We start from the raw sequence: 27,283 nt of genomic DNA, 5'->3' as shown, positions 1-27,283 counted from the left end.
GGGCCCACAGGAAATGGGCTAGCACCCGAGGTGCCCACAGAACCCAGGGGCAGAGGGCCCGGGGCTGGGAGGTCAAGTCCTCCAACTCCAGGCCGACGGGGTTCCCGGTGAGGATTCCGAAACTGAGCTGCACGGCGGGAGGAGCCGGTCGCGGTGGGACTGGAGGCGGGCATTAGCGTCTGCCAGCCTGGTCTTGAGGCTCACCTGGCCGCCAGGTGAGTGACAAAGGGGAAAAGAGCGGAGAAGACCGAAACCACCCCCCACACCGCATTCCCAAAGGCAGGCCGCCCGCCTGTCTCACTCTCCAAAGCTGAACATCTCGGCTTCTTTCTCCTTCCAGAAGGCGAAGCTCCGGTCAATGTAGCCGCAGATGTCCTCACTGTTGAAGCTGCCGCGCTGGTGGCCAGACCCCAGCCTCTGGGCTGCAGGCTCGGGGCTGCCGCTGGGGGCGGCGGCATGAGGCAGGGGCCCGAGGGGCGTCAGGCCTGACTTGCGGCCGGGCTCCGGGTCCCAGGCGGGACTTCGGCTGGAGCCAAAGAAGCGGGCTTTGATGTCCTCGAAGCCGTCGGTCCAGGCCCGGCGGCCGGCGGCCACCTCGTCGGTCACAGCCTTGTGGAAGGCCCGCGTGGTCTCCCAGCCGTGGGCGCCCAGGTGCTCGAAGACCTCGAAGCAGAGCAGGTGGCGCATCTTGCGTTCCTCGGCCGGCAGGTCACACTCCAGGAGCTGGAAGTAGCCCAGCATGAAGAGGTCCAGCGTCAGGCTGCCATAGGGCACGGGCGCCCCGTCCACGTGGGGCAGGAATTGCTCGGGCGACAGGGGCCCGCGGGGCCGCCGGCTCAGCCGCCGCAGCTGCCGGGCCGGCACGTGCGCCAGGATGGCCTTCCAGGTGCCCAGCAGGTGGGCGATGGTGCTCCGCTGCTGCCACAGCTGGCCCAGCCGGGGGCCCCCGCTGGGCGGCGGGGAGAGCAGCCGAGGGCCCCCGGCTGCCTCCTGCGCCCACGGCCCGGCCCGGCGGGCCTCCAGGGTCCTGCAGGCCACCGTCTTGAGGGCTGGTGTGTAGGCCGACTTCTTCCAGTGGCTGAGGAAAAGCATGACGATGCGCTCCTTGCGCAGGTTGGCCCGGTCGGTGCTGGGCACGGCTCCCGCCTCCGAGGGGCCCTCCTCGCAGCTGATGCCTGAGTCGCTGGCCTCCTCTGCGTCGCCTGCCCCGGGTGCCCCCCCAACTGGGCTGCCGCGGGGCTGCGGGGCTGAGGGCCAGCCGCCTCTCCGGCACTGCCCAGGCCGGGCCCCTGCCTCACAGGGGCCTGGGTTTGGGGTGCAGGGCGGGCCAGGGGCTGACTCGAAGTTGCCGCGCAGCGTCCGCACGGACACCCCGCACTCCTGGATCTCGCGCTGTGCCTCGCTCCTGGGGGGGCTGGCAGGGGCCTCTCCGCGGGCCTCCTGTGGGGGCCGGCCCGCGGCCTTCTCCTCGCCCGGCACCAGCCCGTTCATGCCCTTCAGCAGCAGGGACATGCTGCGCACCAGCCGGGCGATGTGGCTGCACCAGAAGGGCAGGGGCTGCTCACCCGGAGCAGCCTCCGAGGCCCCCGCGGGGCCCCCGGGCTCGGCTGCTGGGGCGGGGGCCTCCTCACCCTCTGGTCCGGGTCCCCGGGGCAGGAAGTGGCTGTTGACCGTGATGCTGACCAGGGGGGTGGGCAGCAGGGCCTGCAGCTCGGCCGCCAACCGGCCCAGCTCACTCTCATACTCCTGGCAGCGGCGCCTCAGCTGCAGGTCGGAGATCTGCTTCTCCAGGTACACCAGGTCGTCCTCCGTCAGCAGCTCCCCGAAGGGGCCCAGGATGGCCCGGTGGGTCTGTGAGTATCGCCAGGCTGCCTGCTCCGTGGGGCCCACACTCCCGCGCTCACCCTGGGCACAGGGAGGCCAGGTCAGCCGGGGCTGAGGCCCCCGTGGCCTTGCAGTGGGGACAGGGCATGTTCTTGCTGGACACAAGGCCCCCAAGGGTGGCCTGGCCCCCGGTGCCCCTGGGGACCCTAGCCCAGCCCCTACACACCAGCTGGCCCTGCCCAGATTTAGAGCAGAAACAAGGACGCTGGCCGGCCCCGGTCCTGAGTCTGAGGCTCAGGGCAGCCACTCTGCCCTGTGGGGGCCCAGTCTTTGCCCTCAGAAGACGGGGCCTCTGCTCTGCCACCCCCACATCCTCCCAATCTCGTCTCCTCGCTGTCCAATCCAAAGGGTCTCTCTCCTCAGAGCCTCCCAGGCCCTCCCCCCAAGCTCCAGAGCCTTCTGTGGTTGGGTAGCAGCCTCCAAAGAGGGCGGCTTCTCCCACCCAGCTCTGGGTCCTCCTGGTGGCTGCCCTGGCACCAGGGTCCAGCCCCGCCCCCCAGTGCCCACGGCCTCTGGGACAGACACAGAGGGGCCCTGCGCTGGGCTCCCTCTGGGCTCAGGCTCTGTGCCAGCCTGATCACAGCTCAGAGCCCCCTGAGGGAGGGGCCCCAGTTCACAGGGGAGGGGCCTGAGCCACCATCTGGTTGCTCAGAGGCCCGAGATTGCCTGGCGCCAGGCAGGGCTCTGCTCTGAGAAGTCCTGATTCCTTGGCCCAGCAGACCCAAGGGCACGGAGCGGAGCTGCCCAGGGACGAAGGCTGTGGCCAGGCTGGGACACCACTTCCCTCAACACGCCAGGTGAGGATGACATGTAGGCATCAGCCACCCGTGGCTACAGAAATGGAATGTGGCTCGTGCAACTGAGAAGCGGGAGTTTGACTTTTGTTTCATTTTAATTAATTTAAACGGCCACACGTGGCTAGCATGACCGCGTGGGACAGGGGAGCTCTGACCACGGGCTGTATAACACTCACCATTCAGACAAAATCTTATTCCGCTATGTCCCCCAGCAGCTAGATGAAGCCTGCTACCACCCAAGTCAAATCACAGCTTCTCTGCTCGGATTCCCAAAGGCTCCCCAGGGGCCTGATGGTGAGCCGTCCTGTTCCCTCTCTGACCTCACCTCTGCCCATGACACCTCATTCACTCTGCTCCGAGGTACCAGCCTATTCATGCCTCAGGACCTTTGCATGTGTTCTCTCTAATTAGAGTCACTTGTCCCAAATCCTCACAGGGTTCCTCTCTTATTTCTTTCTGGCTCCTGCTCAAGATCCCCTCCTCAGAGAGGCTGCCCCTGAGCACCCATATGGAATACCCACTCCCCTTTGCGCGGCTCTGCTTCTCTCCGTGACACCTGGAATCACCTGCCCAGCCCAATCACCCTGCCTTCCCTGCTGGAATATAAGGGCTGGGAGGGCAGGGCCGGTCCCCTTCACTGTCCGGCACAGGGCCCGGCAGAGGGCCCGGCACAGGGCGGAGGTGGGGTGAAAACCGTTGGACAAAAGAACATGTGGCTACAGCACCTCTGACGCAGGTGAGGAGGCTCCCAGCTCCCTGATCTGCTTCCACTTCATCGTCCGTCAGAGGAGGAAGCTGGGGCCACAGAGGGGCACGCAATGGGGTGCCTGGGTTTCCAGAGTCGAGGTGTGGGCTCAGGCCCCCCACCTTCCACGTCTACCTGCCAGGACAAAGCCTCCCGCCCCGCCTCCACTCTGCGGGGCTCGGCGGGTGAGGGGCGGAGTGGGGCCCCGCCCCGCCCCGCCCGCCGGGCCCCGCCCCGACCAGTCAGGTCCCGCCCCCTCTCCCGCCGGGCCCCGCCCCGACCGCCGGGCCCCGCCCCCACTCAGCCAGGTCCCGCCCCCTCTCCCGCCCCGCCCTGACCCACCGGGCCCCACCTGGGCCTGGGGCGCGGGCTCTGAGCCCAGGCGCGCCTGCAGCTTCCGCACCATCACCTGCCGCTTCCACTCGGGGATGGGCCGGCCGCGCTCGTCCCGCGTGGGCACCAGCCCGTCGAGGTCTCCCGAGGGCAGCCTGTCCAGCTGCTGCACCGCCAGGCAGTTCGGGGCGTCTCCCGCCACCGTCTCTCCCTGTGCGGACTCAGGCTGGTCACTCAGGGCTCGGAGGGGACCCCGCCCGGGCCGGTGGGGAGGGCCACACGGGGTGAGCAAGGCCCAGGGAGGAGGGGGAGGGGGTAGGCCAGGGAGACCCAGCCTGGTAAGCGTTGGCCTCTGAAGGCAGGGATCCCCGGGGTCCGCTGTGGGATCCAGGTATGTGCGTGGGGGGACGGCTGGCTGAGAGGCAACCAGAGATTCCTCCCCTCTTCTGTACATGGCAGAGAGGAGGTTGCCATGTGAATGAGCAAACGGGTACAGTTACATAGAGAAAGTCCGGTGGCCAATTCTGAACTGCAGGACTTGTCAGAGCCTTTAAGTGTGCCCTATAACTCTCCAAGAGGGACAGCACCATGCAGCATTTCCCAAACTTGTACAGAACATCTCAGGGGCTGAGAGTTCCCAGGACCCATTCAAGGAAAGGATGAGCTGGATTTATAAAGGCCTCATGCCCAGAAAGAAAAAGAGAAAGGGGAGCCAGCCTCCTCCAGGGGGTCCTGGGCTGGGTGGGAGCCCCTGAGGAGGAGGGCAGTAGACCCCAGGCCCACCCACCCATGGACAACTGCATCTCTGCCCCAGAAGTGACCTGGCCTGGGCGCACACAGGACTCTGTGACAAGAGGCCAGCTGGGCTTTGAGGGTTGGCTGGGGAGACGGGGGGACAGGGGTGTGGAGTTGGGAGGCATACCGTGGGGACGGCCATGGCTCTGGTGGTGACCCATGGAGGTGCTACACAGATCGTCTGCTCCCTCAGAAGAGGCTGGTCAGGCCGGGCTGGGCTGGGAGTCACCACTGCTGGGGGAAGGGAAGCAGAGTCAGGGGGCTTCCCTGAGAAGGCAGGGGATGGGGGTAGAAACCCCTGGACCTGGGGCACAACTGGCCTTCTGACCACTAGACTTGGAGCCAAAGACCCAGCCAGTCCCCCAACAAATGCCCCAGGGCCCGGCAGACTGATTCATTGCTAGGGCGTCCGTGGGCCCCTGCGGAGCTCCCCAAGCCTGGCCAGTTGGAGAGCTTGCGTTTTACCCCCCTCACCCCTCGAGCTGGGAAGGGCAGAGGGTTGGGTTGGGTGGTCTGGAGACCTAATGCAGCCCCATCAGACTGCAAAAGATCAGAATTCTCCTCTTACTGACCCTCCCCAGGGCCGCACCCCAACCGAGAAACACATCCTGCATCACACACACACACACACACACACACACACACACGCACGAACACACTGCATGTGATTATAAAACCACGACCCATGCATGAAGCGGTGCTTACCCTCACGAATATGGGGCCTGCTGATATTGTTCATGCTGTCCATTTCATTTTGCTAAAATGGTCCCAGTTCCCTAAGAATCAGTGACCTGCCTCTGCTAGCCCACGGATGCTCCGCCTGCTGGGGTCTCTGACAGCAGCCTCAGATCCAGAAGGGCCCCGGGCCCTAGTAACCTGACCTTCGAGATTTACCTCTGGACAAGCCGAAGCCCAGAGAGGGAACGAGGCTGCCGAGGATCACACAGGCAGGACAGCCAGGCCCTGGGGGCTCCGAGCTCACAGAGGGACCCTGGAGGGCGGAGCAGGGGGCCATTTAATTGCAATTACAAGTGTCCGTCAAGGAAAATGTTGATCCTCACTTTAAGGAAGGAACCAAGGCAGTGAAGGAAATCTGGGAGCAGCTGGGGCTGGGTGACGGGAGTGCTGCCTTCAGCTCTGGCCTCACTGTGCCATTGCCCAGCTCCTGGAGTCCGCTGCTCCCCCAGCCCACGCCCTCGAGGGACCTTGGAGGTGAGGCCAGCAGCACCCACTCCCGGCACCCACGGTCCCGGCCAGTCTTCCCTGGAGATGTGTACTCACGGGTGGGGCTCCCGAGCCCCGAGCCCCTTGTCCCATCCTCCTGGGAGTGCCTCGCGGCTGACAGCAGAGGGGGCGGAAACGGAGGTGGCGGTGGCGTCATCAGGAGCCGCACCTGGGGGCGGACAGACCGGTCAGCAGGAGGCCCGGGTGGGCCTGACGTGGGCCGCCAGCAATCCTGCCGGGGCGGCGGGGGGCATGGAGCAGGCTAATCCTGACCCAGTCTCCCTGAGCGGGGAGGCTGCCATCACCAGCACCACCAGGTGAACGCTCCCTTCATCTAAGGGCCTGGCCCACAGCCTTTCTCTGGAGGCAGCTCAACCCGGCAGCTCCGGGTGCTGGGTCGGGGCCAGGTGTCCAGCGTGCGCTTACCTCTCTGGCCTTATGAGACATGCGTGCACACACACACACACACACACACATACATGCATGCACACGCACACACACCCTCACTGTCCCCGACTTCTGTGCTGAGACAAACGGCCTAGAACGGCTCCCCTCTCTGAGAGGAGAGCAGAGCGAGCACTGAGGCACTTGCAACACTTCTCAGACCCACAGGTGGGGGCTGTGTGGCTGTGGCCACACCCCAGAGCCGGCGCGCTGTGCCCAGGACCCATCATGCAATGTCCAGGCCGCTCCCCTCCCCAAGGCCACAGGGAAACAGAGATCACCAAGGTCAGCCCCCTGGCACTGCAGGGGCCCCCAAAACTCACCCCTACGCCCTGCCCCATGTCCGGGGCAAGGCACAGACCTGACTGTGGCCACCTCTCCTGCCCCTGGGGAACTGACTGGTCGCAGCCAGGAGGAGCCCTTGACCTGGATGCATCTCCCCAGCTCAGCCCTGAGCAGCCTCAGCTCTGGGGACTGACCACCAGAAGCCAAGACTTCTGGCCCGGCTGACCTAGCGAGCAGGCTGCTGACACCCGGGGGTTGTGAGCGGCAGCACTGCACTTGTCTCCTCATGTCCCTCCTTACGTAGCAGAGAAATTCTCCAGGACGACACCCGAGCCAAGCTGGTCACTTTTTGGTTTAAAGCTGAAAAGTTGAAGTCCGGCCAAGCCCATCTCTCGCGGGGGCAGACTCCTGGGCTCGCAGCTGCACCAGCGTCCCCGTGAGGCCCTCCTGCCACAGGGCTGCCCCCGCTTGCCCCTCCAGCAGGCAGGGCCACAGCTGCGGGCCCTCTGAGCACCCAGCCCGGCTGTCAGACTGCAGCTCCGCACCCCTCCTTGCCGTGGGCAGTGGAGGTGGGACAAGCCTCCAGGTCGGTGCTGGAGAGAGCCCTGGGCAGGACATGGATGTGTGGCCTGGGGCTGGGACCGTGTCAAGAGGGTGCGGCCCATGCTGCCGCCCGGTTTAACGCTCTGCTGCCTCTGTCTTGAAACACTTCATCATTTTTGAATAAGAAGCCCGAGTTTTCATTTTGCACTGGCCCAGCGCGCGCTGTAGCCGGTCCTACTGGGGCAAACCCTTTGGCCACTCTGAGTGTCCCCTTGCTCAGTCCCACCTCCCGATCCCACCTCCTGGCTAGGAGGCACAGACCTTAGGGGCCACCCCAGCTTGGGGGCGCCCTCAGGAGAACCCCTGACCTGCACCCGCTGCCTCCAGCCCCTCAACTGCTCTCCCATCCAGGACCCTCCGCCCACTGTGGCCGCTGAGAAGGAACACAGCCTGAAACCCCACCTGCCTGGCCACCACGCACCTCACACCTCAGTCCTTCCAGGAATCCGTGTGGAGAACCCAGGAGCCCTGGGGCTCCGTGGGGGGGGCGTCCGTCGGCCCCCGGCCCGGGGGGACCCACAGAGGCAGGGGCTGGGCTGAGCACAGGGAGCTGCCGCTGTCCGGGGCTGTCAGGCTTGTCCCAGCTGCCGCCCCTGGGAGCGGGTGGTGTCGCATTAATATTTGAAGGCCGAGGTATCAGGTGGCCAGGCGGGCTTGGGGCTGGGTGCGGGATCCCTTACCATGGCACCTTCACCCTCCACAGGGCAGGGGCCGGGGAAGCAGACCCTCTGGGGATGTGGGCGAGACCTGAGATCCCTGGGTCACCGGAGAGGGAGAGGCCAGCCAGAGGAAAGCCCCAGTACAGTGTCTCCACCCCCAGTGGAGCCCCCAGGGCACAGATGGGGAAACCAAGGCTCACAGAGGGCAGGGGGCTTCCTAAAGGCCCCAAGCTGGCATGTGGTAGAGCCGGGATCAGAATCTTATTTGAGACCCCAGTCCTTGTTCCGGGAGCCGCTTGAATCCTTAGGTCCGGGGGCATCAGCATTAAAGGAGGAGGCGGATGGGTGGGCCTCTGGGGGCAGGGGAGGCCCTGACACTGGTTGGGTTTCTCGCACTCCTGCTGAGGACGCAAAGCCCTGACTGCTCTTTACATGGCCATATCTCAGGGCTGCATTTGGAGGGAGGGACCCAGAGGGATCTTACTCCTCACTATAAAATGGGGGTTCCCCAGGCTCAGCGGTCCTCAGCTGTGACATAAACCTCCTGCGTGCACGGTAGCCATCTGGACCCATATCGCATCACGCAGGGACTTGGGGGGGGGGAAGAGGACCCCATAAAACATGATGCTTGCTCCCTACAGTGTGTCTTGGACCCAGAACTCTAGTGTCTTCTTCCAGTGTCCATGACGCAGACATCGGCCGGCTTGCGAGCTTTAAGCAGGGCTGAGTCAGACCCCAGAGCCTGGGGCACAGCTAGAGAGGCTGGCTGTCAGTCTGACAGAGGATGGCTGAGCTCGAGGTGGGGGGGGGGGGGCCTCCCCTCCTGCCTCTGGCCCCTCTCCCTAAAGGAATCTGCTCTCAGAGGTCAGGGGCAAGAAGCTCCCCTCCCCCCGCAGAGCGCAGGGGAAGACCAAAGGGGCAGGAAGTTGGTTTGGGGCGCAGGGGAATGCTTTGTGCAGCACCCGCAGCCTGGGGGACCTGGTGCCACTCTCCTGGCCCCGGGCCACATCCTGCTCCCCACTCTCCAAGGAGAAGCGTGAGGGAGTCACTCCCTGGGCCTCGGTTTCCCCACCTGTAAGTCAGGAAGGTGAGAATTATGGAGGGTGCCTGGCAGGGCCGGCACTGGGGGGCTCAGACCTCATTGGCTTGGTGTTCACCTGGGAGTTCTACCCAGGCCCCGTCCACTGTGCTGTTTCCCAGGTGGTGGGAGAACCCACATCCTGACACTAACAAGTCTTCAAGGAGCTAAAGGAGCTCAGACGTGGGGCTCCGACCCCTGGGTCCTGACGGCTGGGCACGCACGGCCCCGAAATCAGGCAATTGCCCTGAGGTCAGCGGTCGTCTGGGCCTGGGCTGGGGCCTTCCCGTGGCCTGCTGCCTCCTTTCCCGTGTTTTTGGTGAGATTTGAGCAATGCTGTGCCTGCCATGCATTATACATCGAGGACAGCTGTGGTGAGCCGGGTTACAGGCCTGTAATGCCACCCGGGCTGAGAAAATCATGACCCACAGATGGGCGCCGGACTCCGGTCACCATGGCTGAGATTCGGTTACTGGCTGCACAGCCGGGCCCCACCCCTCCCTGGAGAGGAGGCTGCCCAGGGGAGTCCCTTGCCCTCTGTGGGCCTCAGTTCCCCAGCGAAGATGAAAGGGTCCTGGAGCCCTTCTGACCTAGGGGAGGGAATTAGCACCCGCTGGGTGTCTGAGGAGCATCTCCTGCCACGAGGCTCTTCTATCATACTGAACAGATGAGAAACTGAGGCTCGGAGATGCTGCCAACTGGCCAGCGCTCCCCAGCCAGGAAGAGCCTCTCCAACCCTGGTGGGTGTGAGTATAGGGCCAGGGGCAAGCAGGACAGGTGGGTGCTGTGGGGGTGCTGGGGGCTGGGCTTCCCCCCTTTGGAGGGTCGTGCTCGTCATCCAGGACTGCTGTTCCCAACTGTCACCACCTGGCCGGGACCTCACTCAAACCCAGCCCTGCAGCCAGGAGCGCCCCCAGTCAGAGGCCCAACCCTTCATTGTGCAGAGGGGTGCCCAAGGGCCAGGGAGCAGGAAGACGTGGCCCAGGCTGAGGTGGGGCCGTTGAGGCTGGGCTAGCGCAGCAGCGGGTGAACCCAGGTCCTGCAGCCACGCCAGTGGAGGGGGCACCTCCCACAGGGCAGGTCTCACCACCACCGGTCTGGCCTGGCTCCCTGGGCTACCTCCCCTGAGACCCACGGCTCCCCAGGGGCAGGTACGGGCCGCCCTGTGTGGCTTCCACCACCTCCCTTGAGCCCAGCTTGGGAAGAGGCCAGCATGGCGACCTCTGGATATTGCGTTTCCATCAATATTGCATGAGGCGCTCGGCACCCCCTCCCCAGCACGGGGGCCCACAGCTGACACCCTGCCCTCCCGCGGAGCCAAGTCTGTGCATGTGAAGCAGGTGGCCTGGTGGGGGGTGCGTGCCAGCCGGTGGTGAGGGACCCGCACCCCAGCTGCCCTGGGCGCTCACTGAGGGAGGAAGGGAGGCTCCAGGCCTAACCCCGAGTCCCACACAGGCTCCCCAAGCTCCCTGCAGATACAGCAACAAGCCTCAAAAGCCAAGGGTGTGTGGACAGGCTGGGCGCTGCTGGTCACAGGCTGGGGCGCGGAGGCCGCACGGTCAGCCCCGACTGGTTGGGGAGTCCTGAGAGAACAGAATTCTGTCTCAGACCCTATGGTGATTCCGGGGAGACAGCGGGACAGCCCGAGATGCGCCGGTTCTCCACGGCCCCGGGGCCATCGGGAGAGCACCCAGAACCCCACCCCCCGGCTCCCCAAGCTGGGCCAAGTGGCCAGGAGGGTCTGGCAGATGTGCCGGGGCCTGGGGATGGAGGGCTGAGGTTGGAGGTGCTGCCGGGACAGGAGGCCCAGGAGTGGCTGGGCTGAGGACATGCCGGGACCTGCCCCTGGCAGCAGAGCCCCGCCCGCCCCGCCTCCTGATCTCAGCTTCCAGGTCGGCCCCAGGCACCACACGGGGGCCAGGAGGGACCCAGGTGGCCGGGACATTCCCAGCCTGTGGACTGTGGAGCTCTGCCCGCTACACGGGGAACCCGCCCAGTCTCACAAACTCCTCAAACCCGAGCCAAAAAGACAACCTTTTACCCAACAGTAACCAACAGAACGTTTTGTACATAAATTGTGTCATAAATAAATGACTTCAAGCAGTTAGGGCAGTCCTCGGTGCCCAAACCACAGCCGGCTGGGAGATGGGTTTCAGGTGGCAGGGAAAGGACCGTCCCATAGGCCCAGGACCAGGGAGGACTGCAGCTCTGCCTCAGTTGGTCCTGGATGCTCCTGAGGGAAAACGAGGCGCAGGAACCCCACAGTGAGACCAGGCATGCGGACATCACCTCTGTGGACCTCGGTGCTCTCACCTGGAAATGGGGCCACGTGATCCCAGGGACACTTCCCAAAAGGGTGGCCACTAAAGAAAACTGGCAAAAGCTGTGGCAGGTTGGGACTAACTTGTCATAGCAGCTGCCTTGGGCCTGGAATGGGGACAGGGATGGGCGGGAGGGCACTGGGGGGCCTGGCTCCACGTGGACCACACTGCTGACCTCACCCACGAGAACGCCCGTCCACCCACCCACTTGTCTGTGTTCATCCACCTGCTCACACGCCCATCTGATCCTCTTCATTCAATACATGTTTGTGGTGGCCTGTCATGCGCTGGGGGCTAGGGCCGGCAGGACGGATGAGATCCTTGTCCTTATGGATGGGGAAATGGCTCAGCGAGGGGTGGAGCCATGAGGGTCATACCCAGATGGGAGCACAGGACTGGAACCTGCTGCCTTCTGGACTGCCACGGGGCTCAGGGCTCTGCTCTCACCCTGGGGTACCCTCAGTCTGACAATGTCATCCCACAGGCGCCCCAGCCAAGGTCCAGCCACAAGCCCAGCCCTGGTCCCCACTGTAGCCTGGCCCAGGCATGGCCCTGCCCCCTGTCTTGACCCCTGCCACCACCCCTGTGGGAGCCCCAGTCATAGCCTCTGTCCCAGCAATGGTCACGGCCCCAGTCATGGCCCCTGTCCAAGCCTCTGTCACAGCCCCTGTCCCAGCCTCTCTCACGGCCCCTACCCTGGTCCCTGCCATAGCCCATCACAGCTCCTGCCACAGCCCCATCATGGCCCCAGGCATGGCCCCTGTCCCAGCCCCTGTCCCAGCCCCTGTCATGGCCCATCTCACAGCCCCAGTCCCAGCCCCTGTCCCAGCCTCTCTCATGGCCCCTACCATGGTCCCTGCCATGGCCCATCACAGCTCCTGCCACAGCCCCATCACGGCTCTGTCATAACCCTTGTCACGGCCCCTGCCATGGCCCGGTCCCAGCACTGGGCCAGCTTGTGGCACCGCCTCTGTCCTGGCCCAAGACCCTTTTCCTGGGAACAGCATGGGGTACACAGTAAGCTTTCTCCATAACTTGGCTGTCAGGGCAGTTGGGGGCCCTGTCAGCCCAGCCTCTGGGGCTGGGTGGGCACTGTGAAGCTTACCGGCCGGGCGCTCTCCCGCAGGAACTGGGCACAGTCCTGGTGTCCGTGGTACTCTGCCAGATCTGCCGCCGTGTAACCATCTTCATCTTGTAGGGAGGGGTCCACGTGGTGGGAGACCAGTGTCTGGCAGCACTGCAGGGAGGGGACACACGTGTGACCACTGCATCACCTGCCTGTGCCCATGGCATCCACCAGGTGCGATGGAGGGCAGGCACCGTGCTGCCCCATCTCACAGGTGGCAAACTGAGGCCACCAACAGCGAAGGAACCTGCCCAAGACCCTGCCGCTGTTCACTGCAGGGAGAGGGCTCGAATCTCCGAGCCCCATCCACAGCGGCCCCGTCCAGGCAGCGGCAGCACCGAGCTCTGCGGGCACCAGCACACCCTCGTCCCAGAGGGGAACCAGGTGCCCACGGTCAGGAACTCGCCAAGGGCTCGGCTGGTAAGTAGATGTACAGCCAGCATCCTGGCTAGGCAGCCCGATCCTGACCCTGCCCTTGTAGTCCATGCTCTGGGCTCCAAATGCAGAACCAGTGTCTGTTTGTACAGCAATGCTCAGAGCTGTGTGTCATTTTCACAGGAAGAAATGGGAAGATGGGACCATGGCCTGATCACTGTGGGATTTGTGAGCAGGGGGTGGGTGATTACAGATGGCCAAGATCTGTGAGGTGGCTGTCCCAGCAGCAAAACGCATGGGTGGATGGATCCCATCAGGGAGTAGAGACACAGGTCCCCAAGGACAACAGAAAATATGGACTAAATGTAAAAGTCACCTTCCTAAGCATCAAAGAGGAATAACCAGGCCAAGCTCAGGAGACAGAGAAAATCCGAAGGGATAAACCTACCACTCAGAAGTGTTTTTGCCCTAACAACACGCTGATGCAGGAGAAATAACGGTTCTTCCGACAGCCCCGCAGGACTAGAGAGACCTGCAAAAGCTCATGGTCCTCCAGAGGGGGGAGGGCTCCGATTTATCCCTTAGTGCTGTAGGCTGAGGGCTCTACCCTCAGAGTAAAGGTAAACCGGAAGCCAGCCAGCCCTCTGCTTCCCTTCATTCAGTGGGCCAGGGAACCTCGAGCCTGGAATGTGGACTGAGACGGTCCTGGGCTCATGATTCCTATGTATGCCTGACAACCAGAGGCAAATAAGATATGATCCAAGGCCTCACCTGACTCCTACAAATCGTTTTTCAAATATAAGTTACAGTATACAGTCAGACAAAGTCAGGAGCCCAAAGAAATAAGATACCACAACGAGAACCAGAAGACCCAACCCACAAGGAAACAGACCCACAAAGACCCAAGAACTAACAGATAGAACACAGCTGTGCTTACTACTTTCAAGGGAATGAAAATCAAGCTTGAAAATTTAGGCATGGAATTATAAACTATGAAAAGTGACATGGTAGATTTGAAAAATGACTATTAGTAGGTCAGGAACATAGAAATAATAACCAAGTTAAAAATTGAAGCTGTAGGATGAGTAAACAGAAAATCAGTCAGAAGCAGCAATCCAGATGCAGCACAGACAGACAAAAAGATGAAAGCAGAAACGGTCTGCAATACCATCTGTAATAGTAATCCCAGAAAGAGAGGGGAAGCAGAATGGGTGCAGAAGTCACATCTGAAGGGATAATGGCTGGGAATTTTACAGGACTTAGGGAAGCACCAAAGCACAAATTCAAGATGCTCAAGCAATCCCCAGTGGGAGAAATAAAAAGCAATCCACCTCAGGTCATCCCCACAGTGAAATTGCAGGAAACCAAAGACAAAATGAAAACCCTTAGAAGTGACAAGAGAAAGAAGGATTATCTTCAAAACAGTGGCCCCTCTCAGCTGACTTCTTTGTAGAAACCACAAGGCAATGAACACATGTCATTTTCCCAGCACCAAAGGAAAATATGTGGAAATTCCCAAGCAACAATTCTATACCCAGCAAAAATCTCCTTCAATACTGATAATGAGATAAAGGTGCTTCCAGGCAAACAAAACAAAATGAAACAAAGAATTGGCCGGCAACACACCCACACTAAGGGAACATCTGAGGCATCAGCTTCAGACTGAACAGAATCAGACTGAGTGGAAGGGATTCCATATGGAAGGCCAGAGATGCCAGGAGGAATGAAGATGACAAAGTGGTAAATTTGTGGATAAGTTTCAATAAGCCTTTATTTCTTGACTGAATGGAAAACCATAATGTCAGATAGGGGGGTTTTTTTAACTGCAGAAATAAAACACATTAAAAATGGTGTGACCCCATCCCATTCCAGCCTCATCCCCACCCTGCAAGCTTTCCTGCTCCCTTCTTTCTTACCACTAGCCTCTAGGCTGTGCCTTGAAAAGCTCAAACCCATCACAGGAAGCTAGGGGCTGCTGGGGATCATCGTGCTCACACCCTGGAGGCTTGTCTAAGAGATGGGGAAGCAAGTCCTTCCCATGCACTTCACTGCACCAGGCATCAGTCTGGAGCGACACATAGACCACTCATTCAGTTCCAATGTCACCCTGTGAGGTTTATTACCGTGCCTGTGTTACACAAGAGGACATGAGGCATGGAGAAGGACAAGAAGCCTCCCCAAGGTCATACTGCTAGGAAGTGGGGCAGCCTGGATTCAGAGCAGTGGCTCTAAGAGCCTATGAGCTTCATCAGCACCCTAGACAGAGGACCATCACAGGATGATGCAGGGCAGGAAGACACCTCAGGGGTAAGTTAGTCCAGGCTCGTCCCTGCCATTGGTCCCAATGCCCTCTTTTTACTGCAAACATTTTCTGACACCCCATTCACTATTCTTTTTTTTTTTTTTTTTAAGATTTTATTTATTTATTTGACAGAGAGAGACACAGTGAGAGAGGGAACACAAGCAGGGGAGCGGGAGAGGGAGAAGCAGGCTTCCCACGGAGCAGGGAGCCTGAGGCGGGGCTCGATCCCAGGACCCTGGGATCATGACCTGAGCTGAAGGCAGATGCTTAACGACTGAGCCACCCAGGCACATAGCGAATAGCCATTCACTATTCTAACATTAAGTCCACTGAGAATAAAATTCGCCTGCACACATAATTTTAAAATAATATTATACTCTAATATAAAGGAGAAAAGAAAAATAATTTATAATTTGAGAAACATGCATTTTCCTATGTGAGTATTTGGGCATGGCTGCACCAAAGACAAAGTCTGATGCCCGTATCATGAAAAATTAAGAAAGGCACTCAAATGGACAAAACAGATTGAGTGTTCTGCTTAGACTTCTGGTTATTTCCCCTCTCATTCACTGCCCTAGAGCCAACTACTCTGCAAATTGTATAAAAATGTTCATGTTATAAGGGCACCTGGGCGGCTCAGTCGGTTAAGCGTCTGCCTTAGGCTCAGGCCATGATCTCAGGGTCCTGGGATCAAGCCCCACAGCGGGCTCCCTGCTCAGTGGGGAGCCTGCTTCTTCTTCTGCCCCTCCCCCATGCTTGTGCTCTCATGTGCGCATGCTCGCTCTCTCTCAAATAAATAAAATCTAAAAATAAATAAAAATTTAAATAAATAAATATGTTCATATTAGAAATGACTCTTGTCCAGAGAAAGGCTAAATGCAAAATGTGTGCACCGGAGTGCAGTCAAGGATTTCCCTGCCAATACTGACTGGTTTTGCATCTGTCTATTTGTGAATTCACTTCATTATTCCTTACCTGTGAAGTATTTGTTTGTTTACTCCTGGTTATATGAATTACTTGCCTTGTCCTTACTGAGTTAAATAAAAATCTTTGACACAGGCTCATTTTATAGTTGAATGAGCATCATGATTACAAGCACTTTCAAAAATTATCCTCGAACGTACCTATCTGTAGAATCACGTTTGGGCACTGCCATCAGTGATGCCATTTTCCCAGACAGCGAGTGGTTCGTGGTAAAGCGCTAAATAAAACAAGATACTATCTTCCCTCAACTGGACAGTAGGAGCATTCTTGCAAAAGCCTTCTATATACATGCATGTCTGATCCACTGGGAAGTTGGGTGGGGCATGGGACCTTCTGTCATTGTGCAGGACTGCCTGGGGAATAGCAGGTCCCCTGGTGTCCCCTCCACCACGAGTGCACCTCAATCACTGTAAAACCAAAAACAGCCCTGAAATTTCTGACCCCCACTGCAGAGGGTACTGCCCTGATCAGAACCAAATACTCCTGTGGTTCTCGAATCCTTGGTCATGTCCTAAGCAAGTGCTCAATAACTATGTGTTGGATGAGTGAGTATTTGAAGGGAGGAGAGTGAACGGATGGACATCAGAGGCTTTGATGAACTAACCGGCACTCACCGGCACCTTTCATAGGACCAGAAGGTTGACTGAGGCAGTCGTGCTCTGGATGCCTATAGGAACTCCTACCATACTCAGGAGTGAGTTCCCTTCTTGAACAGTAAGTTAGGTAGAGAATCACCAATGAGGTAAAACCACTCATCTGAACCCCGAGAGAGCCTTATTTACACCTGCCTTCTGTCGTTTCCTTTTCAACCTCATCAGCAAAGCCCCAGACCACACCCCATCTTATGGCAACTTCCTCCGCCAAACAACCATGGCGTCGCATACCCTCCTCTTGAGATTCATGGCAGCCTCTTGACTCAGCATTAAACCTAGTTCCATGCTGTCACCAGTGACCCCTCACTGCCAGCCCCGGCTCCTGCTCTCTGCTGTGTTCTAGCAGTTGACCATGTCTAGCCATCTCTCCCTTGCCAGAAATCTCGCTCCTTCCCATGTTCACACACCACTGTAAGATCCATCGTCTCTATGAATTCTTTCCAGATTAGCTGAGCTAATGCTATTCACACAGATAGTTCTTGAAATTGTATGTCACAATCCCCTGGGGAGTTTTAAAAAGTCCTGACACCTGGGGGCTCCACTCAGAACCAATCAAACCAGGATCTCTGGGCAGGTGGAGCCCAGGTGTTAGGATACTTTAAACCTGTCCTGGAGATTCCCAGCGTACAGACAACTCTAAGAACGACCACATCGGCACTATACACTACATCTAAAATCCCAAACAAAACGTTAGCAAATTAAATTCAGCTATATATAAGAGGTAACATATCATGATCACATTGTATTTACTCCAGGAATGCAATGTTGGTTTAACGTTTTTAAAAGTAATCAGAGTAGAAAGGAAGGTCTTGAGATATTTGCACACCTACATTCACTACAGCATTGTTCACAATAGCCAAGAGGTAAAAGCAATCCAAGTGTCTCCTGATGGATGAATGAATAGAAGCCATGTGGTCCATCCACACAAGGGAATATGATTCAGACTTCAAAAGGAAGGATATTCTGACACCTGCTTCAACATGGATGAACATTGAGGACATGATGCTGAGTGAAATAAGCCAGTCACAAAAGGATAAATACTACATGATTCCACCAGAGTTGTCAAACTCATAGGGACAGAAAGTAGAAAGGTGGCTGCCAGGGGCTGTTGGAGGGGGAGCAGATAGATGTTTAATAGGGACAGAGTTCCAGTTTTGAGAGATGAAAACTAGGAGATCTGCTGTATTAACAATGTGCATATAGTTAACATCACCGCACCATACACTTAGAAACAGGAGGATAAGCTTTTTTTTTTTTTTTTTTGAAGATTTGAGAGAGAGAGAGAGAGAGAGAGCACGAGGGGGGAGGGTCAGAGGGAGATGCAGACTTCCCGCTGAGCAGGGAGCCTGATATGGGGCTCGATCCCGGGACTCCAGGATCATGACCTGAGCTGAAGGCAGACACTTAACCGACTGAGCCACCCAGGTGTCCCAGGAGTGTAAATTTTATGTTATGTATCCTTTACTTCAATTTAAAAAGCAAAAGCAAGTAATCGGTATAATTCACACCATTCAAAGAATAAAGACTGATATAGTAAAACAAAAACATGCTAAACAATCATTGCTCCCTTTGGAGGCTGCTAGGACACCAGCTCTTTATTCTGAAGTTTTATTCTTAAAAATGAGGGGAATCTGACCAGCTAAGGAGCCTAAGGAGACCCGAAGACTAAATGTGGTGTGGTATCCTGGAGGGAATTCTGGAGCAGGAAAAAGACATGAGATAAAAACTAAGGAAGTCTGGGGGCGCCTGGGTGGCTTAGTCAGTTAAGTGTCCAACTCAATTTTGGTTCAGGTCATGGTCTCGGGGTCATGAGACTGAGCCCCAAGTTGGGCGGTAAGCTCAGCATGGAGTCTGCTTGTCCCTCCCCCTCCCTTAGCCCCTCCCCTGCTCACGCTCACTCTGGAGCACATGCCCTCTCTCTCTCTCTCTCAAATAAATAAATCTTCACAAAACTAAGGAAATCAGAATAAAGTATGGGCTTTGGTTAATAATACTGTATCAGTTTTGGTTCATTCATTGTGACCATGCTGATTAAGTTGATAATGATAGGGGAAATGGATGTGGGTCTGTAAGGATTCTGTCTGTACTAGTGTCTTGATTGTTCTACAAATCTAAAATCATTCTGAACTATTCTAAAATAAGAATTTATTTTGAAGTTGTGGGGGGAGATCAAGCATTAACCTAGGCTGCCTGGACAAAGTATACTTCTGGAACTGCTAATGGATCAACAGACTCACCAGACAAATCAGTAGTGTGTGGCTCCTGCTTAGCCTCCAGTTACAGTGCAATCAGGGAGGTGGATGTGGATGCTATCAGCAGGCTGGAGCGGAGATGATAGTAGGACCTTACTGTGAATTATTTTTAGGTGTGATAATGGTTTGAAACTGTGATAAAAAACAAAGGGAGTCCTTATCTCTTGAAGATGTCTGCTAAAGTATTTCTGGCTAAGACGATGCGACGTCTCTAGTTTGCCGAGGGAGTGGTGGAGGGCAGTGCGCCAGCCAGGCATTGCTGATCTCACACTCTCCTGTGCGTTTAGGATTTCCATAATAAAAAGATTGAAAGGAAGTCTGTTCTTGGCGTGGTGGCCTGAGTTCTTTTATTTTCATATGCAGAGAGGGTGAGGAGCCACGGACCCTTGGCTCATCTGTTCTTGGCTCCTACTGAGTATTTCATTTGAAGAAAGCCACTGCTCGTTCCTGAGCAGCCCCGCACTGGCTGGGCTCAGGGCTCCTCCGGTCCCTCTGGACTTGGGGTCCCCTCACCACCTCCGATTCCTCTGTTGTCACGTAGTGGGACAAAAACAAAGATTGCAGGGCTATGTGCAGACTCACCCTCTTCTCCCAGGCCTGCTGAGGACCGTTCTGCCCCCTTCTCCCCGCCCCCCCAAAGGCTCACCCTGCCTTCCCACCTGCTGCCCCCTCCCTGTCTAGGAAGGGGTGGAGACAGGGGAGACAGCTAGGGTAGTGAGCCTGCAGGGCTGAGTGGTGTCTGAAGGAGGAGAGGGTAAGGGTAGCTGGGGTGAAGGGTGGGGAGGAGTGGAGAGTCCAAGAATGACAATTTTCGCAGCGCTGCTGTAAGCTGGGATCGAGTCTCCCTTGCTTTCTTCAAAGGAATGGGTGCCTTCCCGTGATGCTCGGTTGCTGCAGTTTATTTTACTTGACACGAATGACATTGGGCCGCCTGGGCCCCAGGCACACTTTGGGCTCCAGCTGGGAGCAGCTGTCCAGAAGCAGAGACCCCCCAGCTGCATCTCAATAAAACCCTCCCTCTGGACTAGCCCTGCCTGGCACACCGCTCCTGGCTGCAGCAGGCTGAGCCCCTTTGGAGACAGTGCTACGTGGGGCTGGGTGGGGCAGGCGGAGGAGGAAACCTGTGTTTTGCTCCCAGACTGGCCTTGCCTTTCCGTGAGGTCAGTGTGCAGGTGGTGCCCGGGGCAGGGGGCAGGGGGCCGGTGCCGATGGCTGGGTCTATTCTCAGTGTTGGACCTTAAATATGTAAATGTCACCCCTGCTGACTCCAGGTTCCTCGGTGTTGTTTCCGAGGGACTGGGCCATGCGCGTCCCCAAGATTTATTGGATGATAGCAAAAGGGCTAACCTCACGCCCCCGGCCCAGCCCAGCTCCCTGTGCTCACAGCAGAGTGCCGCAGCCAAGGGCTCTCCTGGGACGGGCGACACACCCCGGGAGTCTCTGTGCAGAGGAAGGGGTACGCACGGAGGGGAGAGCATGGATTTTGCTCCCAGGTAGATCAGAGTCTGGATCCTGGGCAGTGACTGCCCATCTCAGCCTCACTTTACCCACCTATAAAAGGGGAACCGTGACTCCTCTCGTATGGGGCTGCTGAGCGGGTTGACTTATTTTTGTAGGAAGTGCCTGGGAATGGGGAGCTCTCAGGCCTGCCAGCTTCTGGGGGCCCCCGGGCTCTACTGTGCAGCTTCCCACCTCGCTGGCCTTACCTCCATTTGCCCGTTCTCTGCTGCATCATGGAGGGGGGTCCCACCCCAGGAGTCTGTCACGACGGGGGCACCCATCAGCAGGAGCCGGTCTAGAATGGGTGTGTGGCCGCCTCGAGCTGCAAAGTGGAGGGCTGTGGCCCCCTCGTTATCCCGTGCCGTCAGGCCAATGTCAGTGAAGGTGACCTGGGGAAGGTGGGGGAGGAGGGCCAGCTGAGGAGGTGACCCCTCCTAGGGAGGGGGTATGGGGGAGGGAGCTCGTCACGGAAGTGGGAGGTGACCCTCCAGAAGCCCTGGAGACAGCTGGGGACCAGGAAGTCAATGAAACTCCAGGGGCCACTTCTAGAAAAATTCTGCCTTCCTGATGGAAGGGGCTGGTGGCTGTGGTGTCACCCCTGTTTCCCCCTCCTCCTGCCTTGAATGTGGCCAACTTTCACCATAAAGGAAAGGCCGGGAGAGCAGCAAAGATTCAGCCGAATGGGGCTGGCTGTCTGATCCAAAGTCAGCAGGTTCCTGCTGCTTCTATGTGCCAGGAACACTGAGAAGGAGGTTCAGTCCAGTTGTCACCTGCAGCCAAAAGCGTGCTGGCTGATCCCACAGTCACATGTGTCTGCTGGGAAAGGAACAGTGAGCCGGGAACAGAGACCCTCCCGTCAGCCAGCTCCCCAGAGGGAGAGGGCGGCCAGCCTCGGAGGGGGGGGCCAGGTCGGAGGTGGCAGGGGGGCGGCAGGGGGAGTCACGCCGGAAAGGCCTTTCTGGCCCTGAGAGCCTGTGGCCCTGGCTGCTCCCTGGGGCTCGGTGGACACTCCTCTCTCCTGCCACCCTCCCTGCCCCCTCGAGAGCACCCCCCAGCGCTCTGAGCTGTTGCTTCTCCCCCAGCCCACTCCCGGGGCCGCGTGCTGAGCCTCCGCTTGTGCACAGTCCTACGCCCGGGACACGGGCTCACCCCAGGGGCCAGGAATCCAGGTGCGGAGACAGGCACATTTCTGGGGGGACCACGGTCTGAACCGGAGGGGGTCCGAACGACAGGAGAGGGAACGTGAGGAGGACTCCGCGGGAAGGCCAGGGTGGGGCTGCAGAGCTTCCTCTTGGGAGTGGAGCCGCCTTGGGGGGGGGGGGGCGGCGGGGGGAGGCAGCCCGTGGGAAGTTGCCACCTCCCTGCAGACCCAGCCCGCACAAAGTGTGTGAGCCCCCGGTGCCTCAGGGGCGAAGGGCCAGCCTGGGAGGGAGAGCGGCTAAGGGAGGCTGGAGGCAAAGGCTGATGGCTCAGAGACCAAGCGGGTGGCTGGGTTTCATCATTTGTTCCTTCGCTGGATCAACATCTCCAGAGCCCGAGCTCGGTGCCAGGCTCAGGGATGCGGTCCTTGCCTCCCGGAGGCAAATGTATAGTTTATCAGGTGTTGGTGCCGTGGAGGAAAGACGGCAGAACAGCAGGACTGAGGGCCAGGTGGGGTGGCACCATCCTAAATGGATGGGCAGGGAAGGCAGTGGGGAGGCGCCACGCACAGTGGGGACCCTGCCGGGGAGAAGGCCCCTCAGGGAGGGAGGCCAGCCCGCTGGAGGAAGAGCAGGGCGGAGGCCCCGCGGGAAGCGTGGGAGGTTCGGAGCAAGGAAGGGTTGTCTCGTCTCCACCAGTGGCCAGTGTGGCCTTCAGAGATGCCCGTCAGACCCTGCCGCTCCTGGCTCAGAGTCCCTCAGGAAAGAGCCCTGGTCCCCTCAGGGCCTCTGCCTATCCCGGCTCACTCTGCCCCACAAGCCAGGCTCTCTGCAACTCGGATTAAAAGCTGGGCCCTCCTCCTTGTTCTGGGCATGACCTTTTGCCCAGCCACCCCGTGCCCCTCCTCAGGCAGACCCCCTACTCTGAGATACACACACACACACACACACACCCTCCCCGGGCCTCTGTAATGAACCCTCAAGGGTCCCAGAGACCTTGCCTGGTCTGGTTTCCTGTGGTCAAAGCAGGAAGTCCCCAGCCCATCCTGGGAAAATGCATCCCCCCCAACACAGGCCACTGTGTGTTCTGGGGTCTCAGGGCTTCCTTCCAGAAAGAGGCCCAAATACCCCTTCCCTGGGTCCAGAACGGAAGAGACTGGGGGCTCTAAGACAGAGAGCAGGAACAAGTGGCCGAATGCAGGGCCAGGAACAACCAGTGCCCGCTGGGGGCCACCCGCCCTGAGGGCGCCAGGAAAACCCCCAGGACTCCTGGGGGAGGGGTCACAAGAGCCCCCCCTGCCCTTCAGGGGCCACTGCCTGTCAAGGCTGCACTCCCGGGCCCAGTCTGGGCCTGCACACACCGGTGCTCAAAGTGATGGCCGGGCACATCTGATCCCCCACAACCCTGTGGGGTCCCCGGTTTTCCTGTGGGCAGGCTGAGACCCAGAGAAGCAGAGCCCCCACCCCAGCCAGGCCCTGCTTGCTCGGAGGGGGCTCTGGGGCCGAGGAAGGAGCAGGTGCTGGCCTTTCTGCCCCTCCCATGCCCCAACACCCCCGGCGCCCACTTACCAGCCAGACGGCCAGCGAGTAGTGGCCGTGGGCAGCAGCCGCGTGCAGCACACTCATGCCATCGAGAGCACGCAGGTGCACGTCGGCACCGCAGTCCTTCACCAGAAACTGGGCCAGGTGCAGGTGGCCCTCCTGGCAGGCCAGGTAGAGCGGGGAGGCCCCACTGCGCGTCCGCCGGTTCACACCGCTGTGGGGGAAGGTGAGGTTCAGAGGGTGTTTGGTGGGGGTTGCAGGAGGCAGGGGCTGCCCCAACTAAAGGCCCAGATCAAGGGGATGGGAGGCCCAGCCCTTGGCTGGTCTGTTTGTGCCCAGCCCCCCCTTAATGGCTGAGGGACCCCCTAGCTGGTCACCTATAGGGTTGTACAGGTTGTGCACTGCTCAAGGGCACCGGCAGCGCCCCCCACACCCCATAACCCCCTTGCCCCGACCCCTGGGATCCTGGAATCCAGCTCTGCACGCCCCCCATCAAGCCGTTCAGCTGTTCACGGTGCTGGGGCTTGCTGGTAAGTGAACGGCCTAGGGGAGCCGGCAGCGGGCAGGTCATTGAGCCTCCAGAGCCCAGGGCCTGCTCTGCAAGAAAGGGCATGGTGAGCAGTGCCCAGGCCTGGCATCCGAATTCCAGGCTCCAGCACGGACAGACTGGAGGAGGGTCATGGGAGTCCCCCGAGCCCGCTCTGCCTGAGCTGCCGTGGGGCCAGGTGAGTCCTTGGTCCCCAGTGGAATGCTGCAGGGAGGCACAGTCCCCTACCCAGGGCCGAGCCCAGCCCCCGGTGACGCAGGCTTCACCCCGTGGTCGGTGCCAGGTGGGAATGGGGGTGCTAGGGACACCTGAGACACCGCAGGCGCACTTGTGTGCTTTAATGTGAAGTCTCCAGGTTTTACATGGTAAAAACTACTTTAAAAACGGAGTCTAACGGACCCTCTGTGGCTGGCCAGGCCCAGGGTGCCCGCAGGGTCCGTAGAAGCAAGTCCCAGGACCTTCGCCAGGGGGTGGGATGAGAAGACCAAGGGAGAGCTGAGCTCTCGGACCTGTGGAGAAGCTGGCGTGGGGCAGCAGGAAGAGCCAGGCCTGCAGCCCAACCCCAGAAGGAGAAGAGGCACGGCTGGAGGCGGGTGGGTTGAAGTGGGGGGAAGGCGTGGGGTGGACACCAAGTCCCACACCCGGCCAGGCCGCAGCCCTGGGAATGGTGGCGGGGAGGCCATGACGCCCCGACAGCCTGGCATGTGCCCACGGCAGTCTCGGTGTGGGCCAAGGACTGGACAGGCTCCCAGGAGGAGGAAGGGGAGCCTGGCTGGCCCTGCCTAGGCTGGGCCCATCCCATCCTTGCCACTCCCAGTTTGCCCAGCACCAACTCTGGGCAGCGGGCACAGGGCCGCCGGCACGAGACTGGCCGCCCCGGAGGGGTGCCCAGTGCAGGGGAGGGGATAGTGTGGCAGGGCAATCCGGGGTGCCCTGACTGGGGCCTCAGGACCCCCCGAGTGCACTGTAGGCCTCTGCCCTTTGCAGGAGACTGGAGGGTGCCCACCTTCCCAGCGGGGGGAGCGTGGGTCCTGACATGCCCCCAGGCTGACCGAGAGCAGTCGCGGGAGCTTCCCGGCCCCTCCCACCGCCCCCCGCGCCGCTAGGACGGGCCTGTGTCCGGCCTGGCACTGCCCTCGGCCGGCAGGATCAAAGTCCTTGCCCCGCTCCGAGTCTCGTCGGCTCTCCGCCACCGCTCTGGCCCCACACTGTGCGCTCCCTGTTCCCCTCCAGTGCCTGCCCTGCAGGGCCCACGTCCCCGGCCACCAGCCTGTCCCCCTCTGCCCCCTCGGCGCCACCTCCCTGGCGGCCGGCTCTCGCAGACGGCCGACAGGGGGCACTCTGGCTCCTCACCTGCCGTGGGCCGCAGCCAGGAGCTTCAGGCAGGTCAGGTCGCCGCTGACGGCGGCGTGATGCAGGGGCAGGGCCCCCTCCAGGGTCTCCAGGGAGGCCGCGTGGCCCTCCCGAAGCAGCCACTGCACCAGCAGAGGGTGCCCGAAGCGGGCGGCCAGGTGCAGCGGAGAGACGCCCGAGTTGTCTTGGTCCTACGGGGCACAGAAGGGCAGGGAGCCTGTGACAGGCCCGGCCCCAGCTGGGCAGTCCCAGGGCCCAGGAGCCCGCCGCCCAGCCCGCCCTGCCGGCCTGCCCTAAGGGGGTCTGCTCTTCCCTCTCTGCCAGCTGAGCCAGGTGGCCCGCTCGGGGGAGGAGGCAGGGCAGGGACACAAGTGCAGGTCTTCCAGGTCCAAACCCGTGATCCCACTGCACCCGGGCCCCTCTGTCCACGGCAGTCATGGCCCTTCCCTGCACTCGGCTCACAGCGGGAAGGGCTTCCACGGGCCCATCCTTGCCCACGTCAGGCTCTGTGGCCTGTTACCGGTCCCGGGGCCCTGCCTCTGGGCCTCTGTCCCCTACCCAGCTGAGCACCCACCCGCCAACCACGATCCTCGCGGCCCGAAGCACTCCCACGGCAAGCAGCTGGCAGGCCCGGGCATGCTCCCAGGCACGGAAATGGGCACCGCTCCCCCTCCCCCACTGCCGCTCGGGTTGCGGGAAGAGCTGAAGGGGCCGGTGTCTTCCCTGTCCAGGACCCGGTGCCACTTCTCGGAGGTTGCCCTTCTATGCCCTGTCGGAGCTTGCCCACTGTCCCAGGTCCTCCACCTGGACAAAGGGACACCAGGCAGGCAGGAAAAGGGGGAGGGCAGGCCCGGCTGCAAAGGCCACTGAGCCCTGGAGACCCTCCTTCTTCCCAGTTCCCCCCCAACAGCAGGGCTGCTGTCACCCGCCGAGGCCTCCAGTCGTTCAAGCCGGGCGCACAGCTCCTGAGCCCGCGTGCCCACTGTGCTCCTTTACAGACCTTTGGGAAGCAGGCCCCCTGGATCCGGCCTGATGGGAACGCGGCGGCCCCCCTACCCGACGAGGCCAGGCGCTCCGATGCGGGGAGGGCACGGGGAGAGGGCCTGGTTGCTCTGGGCCTGCCCCGGGGCGCCCGCAGTGGGAGGCGGCCCGAGCTTATGAGGGCCCGGTGCTGGTTTGGGGTGAGGCGGGCCTGCCTCTGCCATGGGGCTTGCACGGCGAGTCCGAGACAGAAGCCAGAGCTGTGGTGCCCAGGGCGTCCGGCTCCCAGCTCCTGCTCCCCCAGTCCACGGGGACGCGGGCCCCACCTCAACGGCTCCCCCTCTCACCTGCAGCCCACAGCCCCCGTCGCGCACCAGCCAGCACAGCTCGGCCAGGCTGCCCATGGCAGCGGCATCGTGCGCAGGGGTGGCCCCGTTGTGGGCCCGCTGGTTGCCGGGCAGCTCGGCCTGCTGCACCAGGAACTTGACACAGGCCAGGTGGCCGGCCCGGGTGGCGTGGTGCACCAGGCCAGCCCCCAGGGCGTCGACGATGCCTGGGCCCAGGGCGCCGGCCTCCAGCAGCTGCTTCAAGGTGGCCAGGTCCCCGTCCTTGGCGGCCGTGAGCGCCCGCTGCTCCTCCATCCTCCAGCCCAGCCACTCGGGGGCTCTCGGCTCTCGGCGGCTCACGCACAGGGCCGGGCTTCCTGTTTCAGGCGCGGACGAAGCTCCCAGCTCCGGTTACCCGATAAGCGGCGCACAGGGCAGATGGGACGCAGCGGGCGGGCGGGGGGCGGGGGGACGGGGTGGGCAGGCCTCGGGAGACTGGGCCTCGCAGCCCTACCCCAGCACGCCTGCGGTGGCCAGAGCTGCGGTGGGCCCGGGGGAGGGGTCTGCACTGGAGTCAAGTCAGGGGTGGGTGCTGGCTGGCAGAGGCTGGCCCGGGCCTCTTGCTCTTGCGGAGCAAGCACTGAGATGCACCGTGGCTCTCATCCTGAGGGCTTCCCGCAGCTGGTGGGTGTTTACGGCCCCCAGGGTCCTTCCAGGAAGGCAGTAGGCTCCCCCGCATCTGCTTCCTCTCGTCTGGGCTGTAGCCCAGAGGCTGTGCTGGCCCAGGGGGAGCCCACCTGAGAGACTCCTCTCATGGGAGGGCAGACCCATCCACAGGAGGGCCCTCTCTGGGGAACTCAGGGCCACGTGCGCTGGAGTTCGGCTAGGTCTTCACCCACGGAGCCAAGGGCCCGCCTGCCTCCTGGGGGATCTATGCCAGATCCTGGCCCTGCGCTGGCCTTGGGCCTTGGAGGCTCCATAAACCTCTGGGGAGCAGCAGCTTGTCAGAGCCAGCCATGGGCCCAGGGCCCTAAC

At 60.5% G+C, this 27,283-nt stretch overlaps 1 protein-coding gene across 1 annotated transcript; it reads right to left on the bottom strand.

Moving 5' to 3' along the window:
• Window positions 1-297: 297 nt before the first annotated feature.
• Window positions 298-26,563, bottom strand: ESPNL (espin like). The gene is made up of 9 exons (XM_021678967.1): window positions 26,270-26,563; window positions 24,942-25,132; window positions 23,069-23,255; window positions 20,567-20,749; window positions 12,274-12,405; window positions 5,836-5,947; window positions 4,682-4,788; window positions 3,779-3,970; window positions 298-1,905 (listed from the first exon to the last, which is right to left on the bottom strand). The coding sequence occupies exons 1-9, from the start codon at window positions 26,561-26,563 to the stop codon at window positions 298-300; spliced, it is 3,006 nt and encodes a 1,001-aa protein (XP_021534642.1).
• Between the last annotated feature and the right edge of the window lie 720 nt (window positions 26,564-27,283).

This window comes from Neomonachus schauinslandi, chromosome 3 (genome assembly GCF_002201575.2).
Source record: "Neomonachus schauinslandi chromosome 3, ASM220157v2, whole genome shotgun sequence".
In the NCBI taxonomy this organism is placed as follows: Eukaryota; Metazoa; Chordata; class Mammalia; order Carnivora; family Phocidae; genus Neomonachus; species Neomonachus schauinslandi.
The sequence above is the reverse complement of the archived record's forward strand: the minus strand, read 5'-3'. Positions and strand labels throughout refer to the sequence as shown.

Coding starts and splice junctions, on each gene's coding strand:
- ESPNL (XM_021678967.1), bottom strand. CDS start 26,563: ATGGAGGAGCAGCGGGCGCTCACGGCCGCCAAGGACGGGGACCTGGCC. Junction 25,133..26,269: donor ACGGGGGCTGTGGGCTGCAG/GTGAGAGGGGGA, acceptor TGTGCCCCGTAG/GACCAAGACAACTCGGGCGT. Junction 20,750..23,068: donor ACTCGCTGGCCGTCTGGCTG/GTAAGTGGGCGC, acceptor CACCTTCCCCAG/GTCACCTTCACTGACATTGG.